General features: G+C 34.0%; 1 protein-coding gene across 5 annotated transcripts in view; it reads left to right on the top strand.

Moving 5' to 3' along the window:
* Positions 1-18,093, top strand: part of Cadps (calcium-dependent secretion activator 1) — a 32,341-nt gene that overhangs the window by 5,915 nt on the left and 8,333 nt on the right. For 2 of the 5 annotated variants that reach the window (XM_018458647.1, XM_018458648.1), the window contains exons 1-6: positions 8,641-9,075; positions 9,896-10,063; positions 12,533-13,024; positions 13,193-13,599; positions 13,703-14,167; positions 16,786-17,145. In XM_018458647.1, coding sequence (XP_018314149.1) covers positions 8,641-9,075; positions 9,896-10,063; positions 12,533-13,024; positions 13,193-13,599; positions 13,703-14,167; positions 16,786-17,145 — 2,327 coding nt within the window. The other 3 variants (XM_018458645.1, XM_018458646.1, XM_018458644.1) reach the window with 3 other exon arrangements.

An 18,093-nucleotide genomic window follows, 5' to 3' on the forward strand; every position in this document is an offset into this window, starting at 1 on the left:
GAGAGAGAGAGAGAGAGAGAGAGAGAGATGGAGGGAGGGAGGGAGGGAGGGGATTCCTTTTTAAACATAAATAGTGCTTCAAAATATTTCTAAATAAACATAAATTTTGTTATCACGAGACACGACGATGTCTCGGTGTTAAGACAAGCACAGCGACACTACCGTGTTCCTTTATATGTAATATATCGTGATGTTAGGCAAAGTCCTAAGTTGCAGCTCCAATGTAAATTCAGCTACGAATCTGTAATTTGAAATAATATGCAGCGATGGCACGCCGCTAATTACCAAACTGTCGAATGTTACAAGACACACGTATGCACACGGTACACATACACACGTAGCCGGTTATCGATTTCTTCGCGTACAAGTTTGGCGGTTGCGTCGCGACTGCGGCGCAATCGTGCACCGGAACCATCTCCTCCCTTCTCCATCCCCTCGCGCATTACTATTTCGAAACTTTTCCCCATAGGTCGTACGTGTTTATACAATCCAATAAGTTAATCGCTCGTATTAATATCCATACCGTTATACATGCGAATTAGTATTTTAACTTGATGAACTTCGCGTTATGTTACGTAATCCGTTTCCGATCGTTTTGCACCTAACCCGCTCATTTTTATCATCGAAGAATATTTCCAGATAACACAGGATGTTCTATAGACGTCCAGTTTATGTCTATTTTACGTCTGCACGTTCATAGATATGAAATACACGTTGATTGTATATCCGATATATTTTGGACATCCTTTATTTAGACATCCATAAGATGTACATAGGATAGCCCGTATTCAATGTAGTATGAAGTTGTGACAAACGGACGTCCAATAGATATCCGAATGACCAAAATAGGGCGTACATTATCGGACGTCCATACGACACGTTCATGTATTATCTGGATTATAATTTACAAGCGTTGGATGCTTCCAACTATTTTATAATAATATAATTTCTTAATAATCTCTCTCTTGTAATATAATCTTTAAGGTACTTCAAGATTAGAAAAACATGTCACGAGAAACGTGCGAAGATTAGAAAAAGATGCAATATGTTTCTCTCTCTCTCTCTCTCTCTCTCTCTCTCGCTTGATTTTACTGAAACTAGAGATCCTGAAGAGAAAGAAACCGTGAAGAGGGTCTCTAACTATAGTCTCTGCTCCTCGTATCGCGACTCTCTAATTAGAGGATCTCTAGAGAAAATGCAATTTACACACATACGATTTAGGAACATCGACATATCCTTGTATAAAACTACATTATTAATATCGCATGCACACATACGTATTTTTGTATTCAATTAGATCGAATTAGTCTAACAATAAGTCTAATTCTAAAAATTCGACGTTGTTTGTTCGTGTGAACTACTAATTTGTGGACTCTACAATTTCATTACATTATATTTTGTGTTTACACTATATTTTTTGCGTCAGTCATGTCTGCATAGGCTTCGGTTATTAATTTATTATTTTCTGTTTTTAATATACTAATCTACATACATAATAGCGATTGAGAAAGACTTACAATTAATAAAGTTGAAACTTGTCTTGCTGCATATATTATTAAAATTAAAATTGCCATGTGTTAAATTTACATATTTTTTACATATCAATATTGTTTTGTTTATATTTAATATTTTGAGTTTTAATACTTTTTAGGATTAAATTTTTTTCTTGGAATCTTAAGGAGTATTCAATATCTGGTTGAAGAGAAAAAAATAAGAAAAGCAAACGAGAAATATCTTCCGTAGATTTTATGATATCTACATCAATATATAGAAATTATAATTTTTTTCTTATTACACTGACATTAAAAAAAATCTGATGATTGTTGCAACAAGGATTGCAGAATAATCAGATGGCGCTGATCTCGATAAATAAATGCAGAGGAAAACAATCTGAAAAAAAAAAAAATAGTAATGTCAATATTGCAGTTAAAAAACATTAAAAATATGCCTGTATAAATCGAAAGCGATTAAGTTGATATAATTCTTAGTGAGAATTTGTACAATGTAATCGATCAAGTCCATTTAATTCTCTTCGCGTTTGAAAGATTCGTAAATCTTTTCGGAATTTCTCAAATTTTTTTGATGTTCTTTAATTTCCTTCGATTTTCCAGATCCGTGGCAATTTTATTCGCCCGCCTGCCGCCGCGCCGTTAATACGGTGCTGTGCACACGCGTGCGTTGCGCGAGTGAATCGGATATCCAGCTCGAAAGAGAAGTAGGAGAAAGAGGAAGTGAGAAGGACGGTTGGCGACAATCGATATGTGTGCACTGTGACGGCCCGCACGTCTTTCTTCCGTTCCAGTTCGGTTTTCGCATTCGTGCTGAGAACGCTCGACATTGTACGCGAAAATCGATTGTCGCGTCTGGAAAAATTCCAGAGACAAAGAAGGAAACGCATTCAAGTGTATTTCTCTTTTCTCTTCGATCGAGACGGAATCTGATTGCAGGTCAGAACTCGGTCGTGAATTCTATCTCTTTCTTTTTCTTACTCTTTCTCTTTCCTTTTCTAGTTTTTTTCTCGCGGATAGCTTTCCTCGCTTCGATTTCGCCAGCCGGAAGTTTCTTATCGACGGCTTCTGCGCATTTAGGTCCTACGACACGTAGCTGTCGCTCGCCAACCGAATTTTCTTTTCGAGCTTTAGAATTTAACACGCAGTGGAATTTTACGTGTCGATATGTGATGTTACACTAACTTGATGAGTCGTGTACATGAGAGCCACAAAAACCAGATAAAATGTTGGAAAACGCCGAATCTGTGTAAATTATTTGAGAACGTTGAACAAAAATCTCTTTATGTAAAATCTATAGAAACTGTGAACAGATTATTGTGAGGAAGTACTTACCAAATGTGACTACAATGAAGAAAAGGCAAAAAAAAGCAAAGGAGTAAGTCCACACCAATATAGATGATATTAATAAATTATTATTGCGAATACTGCAATGCGTACGTTTTAAACAAATTATTTTCTTAATAAATTAATAAAAGAATAAGAATCTTATTGGACCATACATATATAAAATACACAACCAATAGGAAATTCGTTGCCGAAAAATGTAACCTAAATTTTTCTGTTAAGAAAATTAATGGAATAGCATCAAGAATACTTTATTCTAAATTTGAGAATTTTTCATTTAAGAAGAAAATATTTTCTCAAGAAAAAATACGATTAGCTCTATATTGATCTTATTTTATTCTAGATCGAGAAGTAATAACATTGAATATAGAAATCTTTTCTGTGAGTGGGCACAAAAAATTCAGCTAAAAAAATAGGTCTTTAGTATTCTGCTTTATGAACACTTTCACAATAATAGTAATATAACCTTCACTATGAAATCTTATTATATTTATTCTGTAGTACGAGTAAAAGTCACGACTTTACTAACAATTGATTTTTATTTAAAATAAATAATTTTTATAAAAACAAAGAGAAATTATCGTAGACATGGATCGACAAAATGATAAAATTAATTGCTTTTTTCTGTTAAAATGTGTTGTGTTGCGTGTCCCAAAATTATATTTCCTGGATACTAAAATTATTTTAATTACGATTTTCAGATTTAACAAGTGAAACTGAATAAAAGAAAGAAGATAAATCCAACGATTCCTTCATACTGCTCAAATCGCTTATGTATAAATTCCTTTGTGCCGGTTTAATTTTTTATTTAATTTAGTGAAAATTTATTTGGAAAACAAATGAATTAGACTTGTTAACTAGTATTACAGGATGTTATAGATGAAATTTTAAAACTGATAAGAACATATACCTTATCACACGGATATGCCTTTCCTGTTAGATAAAAAGAGACAGTAAATGCGTTATATCTTCTATCCTTCGTTGTACCAAGTGTACGACACGTATGCTTCGAAATGACATATAAGAAATGATGAACAAATATATCATGCATCGACTATCATTTTAACCGACAGGTTATAATTGACTAAGTTTTGCAAAAATGATACGACGATGTGATGTATAATATATTGGAGTTATGTGGTGTATATTGGAGGAATAATGACAATATTTCCTTTCGTTCGTTAGCATTTAATGAATGATTATGTTTTAAAATGTATTAAAACAATTGAATTATACATATTTATATGATATCACGCCCGAGTCGGCGCAATAGTCTCATTCTCATAAAAGAATAGAAGACATTATACTCTCTCGCTCTGTCAACTCGATCCTTTAATTATTATAGGTACATGGCGTATCCATATTTATAAGATCTATGTGGATAAGAGAAGACATTAATTTATTTTAAAAATAATTATCTAGTGTAGAGAGATAGATAGAGAGAGAGAGAGAGAGAGAGAGAGAGAGAGAGAGAGAGAGAGAGAAACGTCCTAAATCTATTGAAATAATCTTTAAAAATGAGTAAATATATTTTGTAAAGAAGATGGAATAAATACAATTTTAATTTTATTTTATTTATTTCCAAGACATTGATTTAGTGAACATTATTTGCTTTTATTATTTACTTTTAATAAATGATATTAAAAAGAAGCAAATTCGAATCGAGTGCAGAAGGCGGTATACAAAAAGATATAAAAAAATTAGATCAAAATCAATACATTACAAAGGTTTCGGCACATCTTCAGGCACACAAGTACAACGGAATCATAATTATAAGAAAAAATTAATAGTAATTAAAAGGAATAATTAAAAAAATGACAATCATTTTTTAATCAATTATTGTAACGTTTACGTCGCTTTGTTTGGCCTCTGTCTTCTTCCTTTTAATTTTTTAATCTTTTTTATTATTAATTTTTTAAATTATGGTTGTAACTCCGTGTGTGCGTGCGTGCGTGCGTGCGTGCGTGCGTGCGTGCGTGCGTGCGTGCGTGTACTTGTGTTATGTGCCTGTTTAACCATGATCTGGAGTCATTAAAGACTTGACCGCTTTTTGACTGTGCAACCAACATTTTGCTTTGAAGCTTTCCATTTCTCCTTGGATTTATGGATTAATTTTTACATAATAATTCTGTGACAACTTCATACACTGAAAATGGCCCAAAAAATGTGCCGAAATATTTGTTATGTATTGACTTTAATTTCTTTTTACATATAGTGTGGCCAAAAAGTTTTAGAACTGAGCTCATAAATAAAACAAAAAGCATCGTAAATAAATTTTAATTACCAATTATTCTACATACAATCCTTATAAAATTATACATCCAATCAATTTGACTCCAGAGGAATGATTCATAAGAATTCGTTCCTTTAGGACAAACAGTGAATGCAACGTTCTACGCAAATGTAGTGGATCGGCTGTTGAAGCGCATCGCGCGTGTTGCGTCCAGATTTGCACGCAAACAAAAATTGGCGCTTGCTGCGATAACGCGCTGTCTCACAATGCAGCTGTAACTCGTCAGTTTTAAAATGTTACCGTGTTATATACTATACCATCCCTCGTATTTGCCGGACTTGGTACCGGCGAATTACTTTTTGTTTCCAAAGCTGAAACTGAAGCTGAAGGATGGCGATTCGACGTTATCAAGACGATCTAGGACGATCCCTTTGTAAAGAGGGAGCTATGAAGCATTCCAGCAACGAATTTCCAGCACGTTTTGGAGCGGCTGATGAAACGCACCAAACGTTGTATCTTTTATAAGGATCGTATGTAGAATAATTGTAATAAAGTTTTATTTATGATGCTTTATGTTTTATTTATGAGCTCAGTCCTAAAAACTTTTTTGTCATACTGTGTATGTATTTTCATTTGCGCACTACCTTCCGCGTTTGATTGGAATTTACCTTTTTCAGTATTATTTATTATTACATTGAAGGTTCTTGTGTGAGTCCTTAGTTTTTTAAATTTCTTATTGAATTTATTTATAGTTCATTATTCCTCCAATCTAGGAATTTAATAAAAAATCGAGAAATTTTTTTTGCGAAAGTAATTCTTTCGAATGCGTCACATAAAAATTAATATCTATAGAATTTGTAGAAAATAATTTTCGATATCTTTCGATCGATTTGGTGTATCCTTGCAATAGCTCGCGGATTTTATCGCAAGTTTTTCACAATATATTTGCACAATATATTTGAACATTTCATTCAAAGATATTACGCATTTTCACACAACGATGCGCTTTTCCGATACTGGTTCGAAGGCGAGCCCCTCGCAGGACGGAAGACAATTTAAATCAAGCGTGACTTGTATCACGCGCACGCGAGAGTGTGGGCGAAAGACTGTATACTATTAACAAGCGCACATCAAAGGGCCGATGTAATTATCGATGGACTTGTATCGCGCGTATGGAGAGATTAAATGCAATTAAGCTTGCCACCCGTAGCCCATGAACCGTTCTATGCGGGAGCATATTATGCTGTCAATAAATACGGGAACGTATTTATTCTATTGAAACGGTCAATAAATTTGTTTGAGACTTCTCTCTGCTATAAGTTTGTTTGTAAGTAGAAAGATATTCGACAAATGACAGATATTCAATTTGGGGGGGCGAATATATTTTTATTAACAAAGAAAGTTTCACAACTGTCCGGAACCAATTTGATTTTCCATGAAATATGTTGTTGTAAGAGTACTTCAATATATGTTGCGAAGAAAAACAAATTTTTTAATTTTTTTAATTTTTTGGTATAATAATTGTTAAACAAAAAAAATTAAAAAATTTTTTTTCACAACATTGAAGTACTGTTGAAACCGTACAACTTTTGTTTAACAAATCTTTTATACTTCCGACGATATTCGCCTCGAAAGAAAAATACCGTTTTTTTTCTTTTTTTTCCAAATAAGTGTTTCACCCCTTAAACATGAGTTAGGGTACGTATAAAAAAATACGTGTCTCTTAGATTTTCGTGTTTAACAACATATTTCATGGAGATCATGAAATCGATTCCGGACAGTTGTGAAACTTCTCTTGTAAGCAAGTGTTTTTAATGAAACACGAATAAAATTTAAAAATATGAAAAATTTTATTAAGTTATAATCGTAAGAATTTTAATTACATTATACAAAAATACAATTGTATAATATTTTCAGAATGTTTAAAACATTTAATTTAACTGTAATGGTTCCATACTTTCGATTATATAATTACATTTTTTAAATAACTGTGTTGGAAATAATGTAATATGATCATTTTATTTTTATTTTTTGCTCTGGACTCTATGATATTTAGAACTGTTTTCTTCCTGTACTATATTGTACTAATAGATCTTTATATACCTATCTTCAAATTTTAAGCTGTCTTTCAGCATTTTAAGTTTCATTTTGGAACATATATTTTAGATTCTACTGTCGTGCATAATAATTTGTATATTTTTTCTCTTGGAAAAGTTTTCACACTCACTTCTAGAAAGTCTCATGAAAGAGTCGATTGAACCCGCCCGAAGCAATCTAATAACATTTTAAGAGAAGCTACACATTTTTCAAACGATCAATTATAATTAAGGTACTGTGCGCGAAAGCCGCGCGCACAAAGTATCCTGTAAATCGATAAATTCAGTTGTGTCTTCGACGTATTACCAGAATTAAATTCATGTTTCTGTTAAGATGCGTGACTGATCTCTTCGTTACCCTGCCTTTACGTAAGCTTTAAATATATTTTGATAACATGATGCTCGCTAAAGGTTTATTTGCGGATCCAGGAACTTAATAGAGAAATGGAACTAAGGATGTACCTCAGAAACTATTTGACAGGTCCTTTCAGAATTTTCGTGATGACGAAAAGCGTACCCGACGCTGGCGGATTGCAAATTTCTGTTTTGCGCATAACAACGTAACGGGATTAGGATAAATGGCTTTCTTCGCCTTTATATGACGGCCTGTAATTATACGAGCTACAGTTCGCGTCGAATACGCACTTTTACGTGAAAGATCAGATGAAAATTGCGCGTAAATGCGCGAACCTGCAAGTAAATTTGACGCATAACTGCCGCGCTTATATTAAACAAAATGAACGAAACAATCACCACGGTTGGCACACATTAACTATATTAATTTGTCTTACACTTATTGTTAGTATGAAATTCCTAACTTAATCGAGATAATTGAATTCGCTATACGCTTAACAAAATAATCCGAGTTTGCGTAAGAGAAAGGGAATGGTTTTACTTCGTACTATAAAATGCACTAATCCTCAGCCATATAATTTAACGTGAGCTAACTTTAAAGAACTTATTAGTTTCTTATTAATTATATCATCTCATTACAATACTTCGTGTTGTAAATTTGTTTTTATTATCGATTATTTTCTGTATTTACGTTATATATTTTTAAAAAATATAAGTAATTCTTAAAAAACATAAGCAATTCTCTCTGTTTTTCTCTGTCTCTTTATTTAAATTAATTTTTTTTCTTCATTTCCATTTTTTACTACTATCTCATATTTTAATTGTAGTAACTGTATTGTTCTTTTTGTTTTGTAATAATATTTGTATGCTTATAACGTTTAATAAATGACGATTCTGATTTCTCTCTCTTTCTCTCTCAATTATAGATACATGCACATTAAAAAATAATAGAAATAATATTTCAGTTTTATAGAAGAGCGTGACCAATACTACGGAAGTAGTAAAACACGACGGCTCCGTAACCACGTGAAGCGGCTGGACCTCTTGTGAGGGGGGGGTCAAGAACCGCGTGCGTACCCCTTAGAGCATTTCTTCTTAAACGATGATAGACCCAAGCTCATCCGAGGAGGAGAGTGAGGAGGACCAAAGTACGCATCATGGTAGCGGTGGCGGTGGTAGTGGCGGCGGCCGTGCCGGGAGCGGTAGCTCTCACGGTTCCCGTCGTCATCCCGGAAGTATTGGAAACGGTCCAGGTTCCGGTAGCGTCGGTTCGCTCGCATCTAGCCTCACCGCCTCGCCTGGTGGTCCAAACCACGTGGGCGCTTCGAGCACCGCAAGTACCCATGGATCCGGGAGTCGTGCCACTACGGGACCACAGGAAACCGCTGGGGCCGGTCTGGACGTGCCCAATCTCACCAGCTCCAGAAACTCTCTGTCGCCATCGATGAGCGCAGCCCAAGATGCTTCGAATTATGCTCAACGGCCCACTAGTCCGTCTCCTTCGGTGGCCAGCGAGAAGACAGAAGCGGAATTGCAAGTATGCGAGGACAATGAATGTTTTTCTCTTCCCGATATCTTTTTGCTCGCAGTATTTTTTTAAGCCTTATCTACGATAGTTGCACAGGTTGTGTCGCATGTCGTGAGTAGTAATGACGTAGGAAAATTTATCACATGTTTCAAGAGTGTCGCTAGATGAATATCTATAATGGTCGCAATAAAATTCACTATGAGCCAACTAGCAATACTTGCAAATCGTCAATGGTCGTCAGCAAGCTTATGTCGCCAAACTTTCTGTGCTGTGATTGGCTAAGCCACCGATGCATGGTGTGACAAGTGAACGATCTGAAGAGAAATCATTCTCATTTTGATCGATAAATTTTTAATTAATTTTTAATAATTAAATTCAGATTGATTTTTTCATACTGTGCGACACGCCTGTCGCAATCACAGAAAATTGAAGTTGGCTCAACTCCCTACGACAATAGCTCTTGCGACTGCAACAACTGTATGACTAGAAACTTCTGCAACATTCTTATACGACATGCGACATAACTTGATTATTGTAGATGAGGCTTTAGATATTTGAAAAGCATAGTGAAACTTGTGTGATATAAAATAAATAATGTAATCAAGAAAATATATATATATATATAATGTGTATCGGAGAATTTCTCTCCGTAGAAAATCTAATTAAATCTAATATTAGAAATAGTAAAATTCTTACTGCGAATGGTTGAAACAATTGTGAGAAACTTTTACTTGATCCAATTTCTTTCACGAAAATAAATCGGACGATAATTTTTCTAACAGTACGCGCTATTTTGCTCTGGCGATACGAGTTTTTTTGTCTTCCTCAGGATAAGCAAGAGAGGGAAGAAGAACAAAGGAAAACTCGGATCCAGCTTTATGTCTTCATATCTAGATGTATCGCTTATCCATTCAACGCCAAACAACCGATGGACATGACGCGAAGACAGATGAAAGTTACGAAGCAACAACTGGAAACTATATGTTCTCGTTTTCAGGTAAATATACAATAAAATATTTTGTATCTATATTAAGGGGATCCTAAAAACGATTAGTCATAGTAAGTAGGACTTACACATAAATGATTTACGTGTTATTGACACATCACTACATATCACTACATCAGTATCTCACACACACATACACATAAATTTTCGTATAACAATAACGTTTTAATTAGACGTTTAAGTTCAATTCTAAGAACCCTGCTTAAAATTTACTATAGAGAACTATAGAAAAAAGTTCTATAGTTTTTAATGAGCGTTTTGAATCGATAAATCTCCATCCGTAATGGTTTTCTATGTGAAGTAATGTATAGTTTCCAATAGTTTCCAATAGGGATTCTATTTGCCGAACACCTAGATACCAAAATGCAAATGTGATGTAAATATAAAAAATAAAAAATCAAACTTTTTTCCTTATATTTACATCATATATTCATCATGTTTGAGATACGCCGAATATTTTTGTACGCATGTATATATTTCTGAAAACGCACAGGGTTTCAGCGGGATTCGAACCTAAGTCCTGTAAGATGGTAACCTTACACACTAACCCTGAGTTATAATCGCACGCATGTAGACAATATAGAATTCGACTGTTATTGATTTCTCGTATAAGTTATTTAGGTAATTATTTAGAAGACGCCCCTCACCTTCAATTTTAATGAAATTATGTTCATTCGACGCGTTTTTGTATGAAACGAAAGAATCTGGTAGTAAAATGTTGCCTAATCCCGCGAACCGAGATATTAAGCGTTAATATTGACGACTATTGAAATTAGGAAATCTGTCACCGACTTAATGCAGTGCTATGTACACATATTTTAGTCGGTATTTATTTAGAATCGTTACCTCATCTTCGATTTTAATGAAATTAGGCTCATTCGACGCGTTTTCATTCAAAACGAAAGACTGCTCTATTATTGCTATGTGCGCGGCGAAAAGTTAACTTTGTAAATAGAATTAATTTGGATAAACAAAAATGACGACATCGTTTCAACATTTGTAAAAATAGACGAAAACTATGCCTATTTCTTCTAACAGTCAGTAAATAATCGAAAGTGATAAAAAGCACGTGTAAGTGAAAATAGACTACGAATACGTACTATATAAATAAAAATACTTCACGTGCTTTTTTTCGCTTCTGACGTCACGATTCAATATGGCAGTGGTGATTATCCAGGAGTTTTAAACCATTACACGTATTTATAATTTTATGAAATAGGAGAAACCTTTCGTGGTGAATAGCCGTTTCTTTTTGAAGCCTTATACAGAGTCTTATAGTTTAACCTGTAACCTTCACCTTTGTCGCTCTTAGATATATCGAAGCTGTACGATCATATTAAATTATTGCCACTACAAATATAGACTGTCCCCGCTGTACCAACGCAATCGTATTTCACGTCTTATAAAGCTGCATGAGATTTACATTCATAACTACTTGCTTTGTTTTGTTATAAAATCATTTTGGGTGTTCTGAATGGAATACCTCTCCGATTGAGCTGAAACCTTACAAATAATATTGTTACGATTTATAGTGATTATTTATGAGGATCCCATCGTCGGTACAAAAAATTTTTGTAGTTTAGATAATAGGAAATAAAAAGAGAAAAAATATAAAAATAATTTTATATATGCGCATATTGATATCTTGCGTAATACCTTTGCTAATCTTTTCAGTATCTATGATTTTAATATATGGTGGATTCAATTGCCATAAACTCAAACGCGATCCTGAACAATATTATTACATTATTATTATATTACAAACAATGTACGATTAAAATATTAAATTATTTCACTAGAAAAAGCATTTATATTTACAGATATATTTAGCGTTTAAATCTTTCGTCTTACTAATTAATGATCAATCTATAATTTTATACTATTATGTATTTCTATAATATTATGTATTTTGAAAACATTAGCAATGGCCCCAACGCAAAGTAGATATATATTGAACGTTTAAATCTTTTTTCCTAAATTAATGAGTCTATCATATACTAGATCACAGATTCTCTGAAAAGATTACCAAGGACCGCAAGATACCAATATGTACATATAGAATTATTTTCGATCATAATTTTTCTTTTTTTTATTTTTTATCATTTAAACTATAAAAAATCCGAAGATAAGATTTTCACAAATAATCAATTGTATGTTGTAACAATATCACCCGTAAAGTTTCAGCTCGGAAGGGTGTCTTATTCGAAAATATAACCGTTATTTTCTTATTTCTTATTTGAAATTAAATTTACAATATTATAATTATTAATATACAGAAATATAATGAGTCTAATATTAGAAAAAAATGTTCGATACGTAATTCTATTCAACAAATTGCCTTAGATATCAATAAAATAAGAAGGAATAAGGTGTAAAATTTAGAACTAATATTTATGTTACAATTTATGCTACGAAAAGAAGAATTTATAACGTACTCGTTATAACATACTCGATTTGCAGAGTTTTTTGAAGGGCGAAACGCAGATCATGGCCGACGAGGCATTCCACAATGCCATACAGAATTACTACGACGTGTTCCTGAAGTCAGACCGAGTGGTACAAATGGTGCAGAGCGGTGGATGCTCCCAGAGCGACTTCCGCGAGGTATTCAAGAAGAACATTGAGAAGCGTGTTCGGAGCCTCCCGGAAATCGACGGATTGAGCAAAGAGACTGTGCTTACGTCTTGGTTGGCCAAATTTGATTGTATTTTGAAAGGTACTGGTGATGAAGACACCAAACGGCCTTCCAGGATGCAACAGCAGTCTTTGAACTCGGAGCTGATACTGTCGAAGGAGCAGCTGTACGACATGTTTCAACAGATACTCGGCATCAAGAAGTTCGAGCACCAGCTTCTGTTCAACGCCCTCCTGTTGGACTCAGCCGATGAACAGGCTGCCGCCATCAGGAGGGAGCTGGACGGTCGCGTACAGAAGGTCAACGAGATGGAGAAGGTATCGTGACAATCGCTTTTTTTTCTCGTTTTTAAGCTTTTATTCTATTTTACTGCTGTTTTATTTTGGTCATGGAGGTGGTCTGTCAATCTGTTTTATTGCTGATGTTCCTTCGATTGCTTCCACTTGTTCCTGAATAGAACACCGACATTCCTTCTTTATCCCTAGAATCGCAAGCTCTTGCCTAGATTTCTTCTGAAAGAGATGGAGTCGCTCTACATCGAGGAGCAGAAGGTGTCTATCAACCTGCTAATGACTAATTTGGAGTCGTTACCAGTCTCCAAGGGTTCGATAGACAGCAAATACGGGCTGCAGAAGCTGAAGCGCTACAACCATCGTGGTGAGCGCTCCCGCTGCCGCGGCCAGGGTTCCCTCGCTAAATTGGAGGGCGACTCCGCCGATTCCGATCCCCAGCTGACGAAAATGGACGTCGGTCTGACCTTCCAGCTGGAAGTAGTCGTAATGGAGGTCAAGGGCCTCAAAAGCCTAGCACCTGATAGAATAGTTTATTGCACTATGGAAGTGGAGGGCGGCGAGAAGCTGCAGACCGATCAGGCTGAGGCTTCCAAGCCTATGTGAGTAAAGAAAAACAATCGATGATCGGGGATTCCGATCACGATATATCCATGGGAGGTCAGGACCGACCGCATCATTCTCGTCCATGGGTCCTATTTATAGGTGGGACACTCAGGGTGACTTTACGACAATGCATCCGCTGCCAGTGGTCAAGGTCAGATTGTACACCGAAAATCCAGCGATGCTTGCGCTCGACGATAAGGAGCTAGGCAAGGTGATCCTACGGCCTACCCCACTGTCATGCAAAGTGCCCGAGTGGCACCGCATGAACGTACCCAAGAACTGCGCCGATCAGGATCTACGTATGAAGATCGCCTGCCGTATGGACAAGCCGCTTAACATGAAGCACTGCGGCTATCTCTACGCGATGGGCAAGTCCGTATGGAAAAAGTGGAAGAAGCGGTACTTTGTGTTGGTCCAGGTCTCGCAGTACACATTTGCGATGTGCTCGTACAAAGAAAAGAAAAGCGAGCCGTCGGAAATGATGCAGCTCGATGGCTATACAGTGGACTATATCGAGGCCGTTTCCGCTAATATCATGGTCGGCATGGATTTGGAGGGAGGAAGGTAAATTTTTCTCCCTTGAAAAAAGGTTGAAAAATACCTAATCCCTGCTGCAGCAGCTCATAGTCGCACAGATTTATAAGGTTGCCTATTACAATCGTTTGTCGTCGTCAGATATTAATTAATTTTTATTTTTAGTAATAAAAATTTAATTAAATTTGTTTTAGTATTACAAAACCACTATTGGACGTTTTACATAATTCTATAATAATTTAAAAAACATAAATTTCTTTGTTTAAGTTAATTCTAAGTTATTTTTAAGTTGATTTTATAGTAAAAAATAGATTAGCATCTAATACTTTGAAAAGTAATTAGCTTTTGATTAATCTGACACATTAAAAATGTGATTTTTATACGTAAATTTTTAATGTGATCGACCTGGGCCCTATTCTCTAACTTCTAACGACAATGTTGATATCGTTACGTGTCGTTGCGCAGCTTCTTCACCATATAAAATATCTGCGCAACGACACTATAACGATATCGACACTGTCGTTAAGAGTGCTGGTAAACATTTTTCTCATATAATTTCTCATAAAATGTTTCATAATTTTTTATAATTTCTTATAATTTTTCATAATTTTTCAGATAATATGTCATATTTACTCATAGAATGATCACTTTCTCATAAATACTCATAAATACTCATCAAATGCAATGAGAATATATGACTTTTTCTATATATTTTATCATTTGTAAAATTTTCTCTTTTCAAATATGTCGTATTTTTTTTCATATTTTCTCATATAAAATATTTCATTTTTTATATTTTCTCACCAATAATAACTTAATAATAATTTTTTTCTCAAATTTTTTTCCAGAAATTCGTTTAAAACAAAATTTAAAAAATAATATGAAATCTTTTTTTTTTTTAATTTATTCATTTGTACGGTCATCAAGAGTATCTAAATTTGATATAATTTTTATTGCATAATTAGTTGCAATTTTTTATATTACATTATTCTTTTTACTTTAATTTTTTTACTTACCGGGTTTTGAACCTACTGAAAAAAAATCACGTCATATTGTTGCACGAAATCATGCAATTAAAACATGTAAATCACGTAATGGATTGTTCCAAATCAGTATGTGATTTTTTAAAATTACGTACTTAAAAATCACATGATGATATGTTCTTTCTTCTTCTATTTCTATCTCATTCAATTCTTTAAAATTCGATAATTATAAAATCATAATAGATGAAATTATTTTTAATATCATGTGATTTTTTCAAATTACGTGATTTTAAAAAATCACGTACTGATTTGGAGCAATCCGCGTTACATGATTTATATTTAATTACATGATTTCATCATATAACATTGTGACATAATTTTTTCAGTAGGGCAGGACCTCAGGATTATGAAAACTGTACCTTATCCGTTATGTCAGGATTTAGGAGTATTTATGCACTCCTTTCTCATTATCTGTATATATTCTGGCCAAAATTTTTTTCTTAATGTCTCCTGAAATTTTGCATAATGTCTCATATCAACAATCTGTAAGTAATTATGTGAAATTATGAAAAATTTTTCAGATTTGCTAATAATGTTCTCATATTTTTTTCTAATAACATAAAATCAGAAATCTTATAATTTTTCAGAACGATCTTATAGTAATAGTTTACATTAGGAGAGCCCTCCTCCCTCAGTGACGAGAGGTGAGATGGACTTCGCTTCACGTGGAAAGTTGTACTTTCTTAGTCGGTCCACCTCATTTCTCTCCCCCTGCTTAAAGTCATTCGACTTTTCATGCAAAGCGGGGAAATAATTATCTCTGTTGGAGGTCATTCAGGTTCATGACTTTGACAACATATATCAAGGTCAAGAGCGTTGGAGAGGAAGCTCTCCTAATGTAAACTTTTACTTTTCTTAGATTATCATAATTTTTCTGATTTCTTGTTGTTGGAAAAGATATGAGAAAATCTTCTAATTTGTAAAGTATACGACACTAAAGATGATCGACATTTAGAAGGTCGAAATGTTTGTATCATTATATTTATGTATTAAATCACACATACCAATTTGTTTTAGCAACTGATATCCTTGCGAGGCTTATTTGCCCTTTTGTATTTACTATTTGGATATGAGAAAATATTTAAAAATCTGAAGAATTTCTTATAATTTCTTATGCGATTGTTCTAAGAAATTATGAGATTTCTGATTACTTATTGGGGAAAAAAAATATTATAAAATAATATTTGGAAATCTTCTGGAAAATTTCATAATTTCTCACCGGATTGTTTTGAGGAATTATGATATTTCTTATTTCGTGTTATTAGAAAAAATAATCAGAAAATGTTTAAAATTTAAAAAAATTTTCCATAATTTCACATAATTACTTACAAATTGTTGATATGTAAAATTATAAAAAATTTTTATGAGAAATTATCCCTTACAGCACAAAGTTGCACAAAAGTTGCAGTAATACTGCTGCAACATTGCAGCAACATTGTATGTTACAACAATATTGCAGAGACTTTACAGCGATATTGCTGCAAATTCTGTGCTGTATGGGATGAGTAAAATTGTTATCAGTGGCAAGATGTTTCACAATTGACGAGCAAGGGTTGTATATCTCAATCGCCCAATTTGTAATCACGAGTCGCGTGTATTCCACAGGTATTTCTTCAACGCTGTTCGTGAAGGCGATAATATAGTATACGCCTCGGACGACGAGAACGAATGTCACTTGTGGGTGATGGCAATGTATCGGGCGACTGGTCAGTCGCACAAGCCTACCCCGCCAGTCTCCGTAGTTGACAAAAATTCAACCATAAGTAAGATTCAAGGTGACGCCGACCGCGCGAAGAAGCACGGTATGGAAGACTATATCAGTGCAGATCCGTGCAAGTTTGATCATCCAGGACTATTCAAGTACTTGCAGAACTTGATGCTGGACTATAGGTTGAACGATCCTTACTGCTCGCTCGGCTGGTTCTCGCCTGGTCAAGTTTTTGTGTTGGATGAATACAGTGCCAGGTATGAAATTTATTCTTATCATTTTTTAAACAATTTAATCTATTTTTTGCAAAGTATTTTATATCAGAGATGAGCATTATTCAATAACTTTTCATTTAAATATAACGAAAACATATGAAGAATAAAAATGTACTCATAATTCGCCTTTTTATTTGAATAAAACTTACTCATTAGTCAGCTATACACAAATGACGAATAAAAATGTGTGTTTGCTGTTCGACCACTTGTTAATGATGAATAAACATTTATTCACTTGTGAATACTGAACATATAGGATGTTTTATAGTGTGTGAGTACAACTTTCGGAATGAATACATGACACCAAAATAACACGTACAAAATATAATATTACAGTTCGTATAAACATTGAATTTATCTTCTGAGTTACAGACGTGTTTCATTAATTTTCATTACAAACTGAGCTAAGCTATAGCGTCTTCGCGCATTTTTGTCTTACTAATTATAATCAGTAAGATGCATGAAAACGTGTAAATACACTATACTAGCTCAGTTTATAAAAATGAAAGGGTTTATTGTAACAGTGGGTTATATAATTTTGTAAAAACAAAATAAATACATTAAAGCAATAGGAAATACAAATGATTTTAACTTCAAAATTTATTTACTCCGTTTTTATAAAATGTAGATTAGCTCACTGTTGTAAGTCCTTTAATTAACCCTTTGCGGGCCGCCTTTTTTTAGTCACTCTCTTTTATTTTATAAACTGCTCGTTCAATTTTTATGAAACTTGACCTATAGGTTATTTAGATAATGCTTTATTCGAGTTGAGGTCAAAAATACAATTCTAAGTAGTAGATTAAATAATATTAGCGGACAGAATTGAAAACATAAAAATTTTTTACCATAAAAATTTTTAATTGCGAAGTAACATCAAGTTTCCAATTTCGCTTTATTTGAAATTCATCAGTGACACATAACAGTTAGTGC

This window comes from Mycetomoellerius zeteki, unplaced genomic scaffold (genome assembly GCF_001594055.1).
Source record: "Mycetomoellerius zeteki isolate Tzet28-1 unplaced genomic scaffold, Tzet1.0 scaffold74, whole genome shotgun sequence".
In the NCBI taxonomy this organism is placed as follows: domain Eukaryota; kingdom Metazoa; phylum Arthropoda; class Insecta; order Hymenoptera; family Formicidae; genus Mycetomoellerius; species Mycetomoellerius zeteki.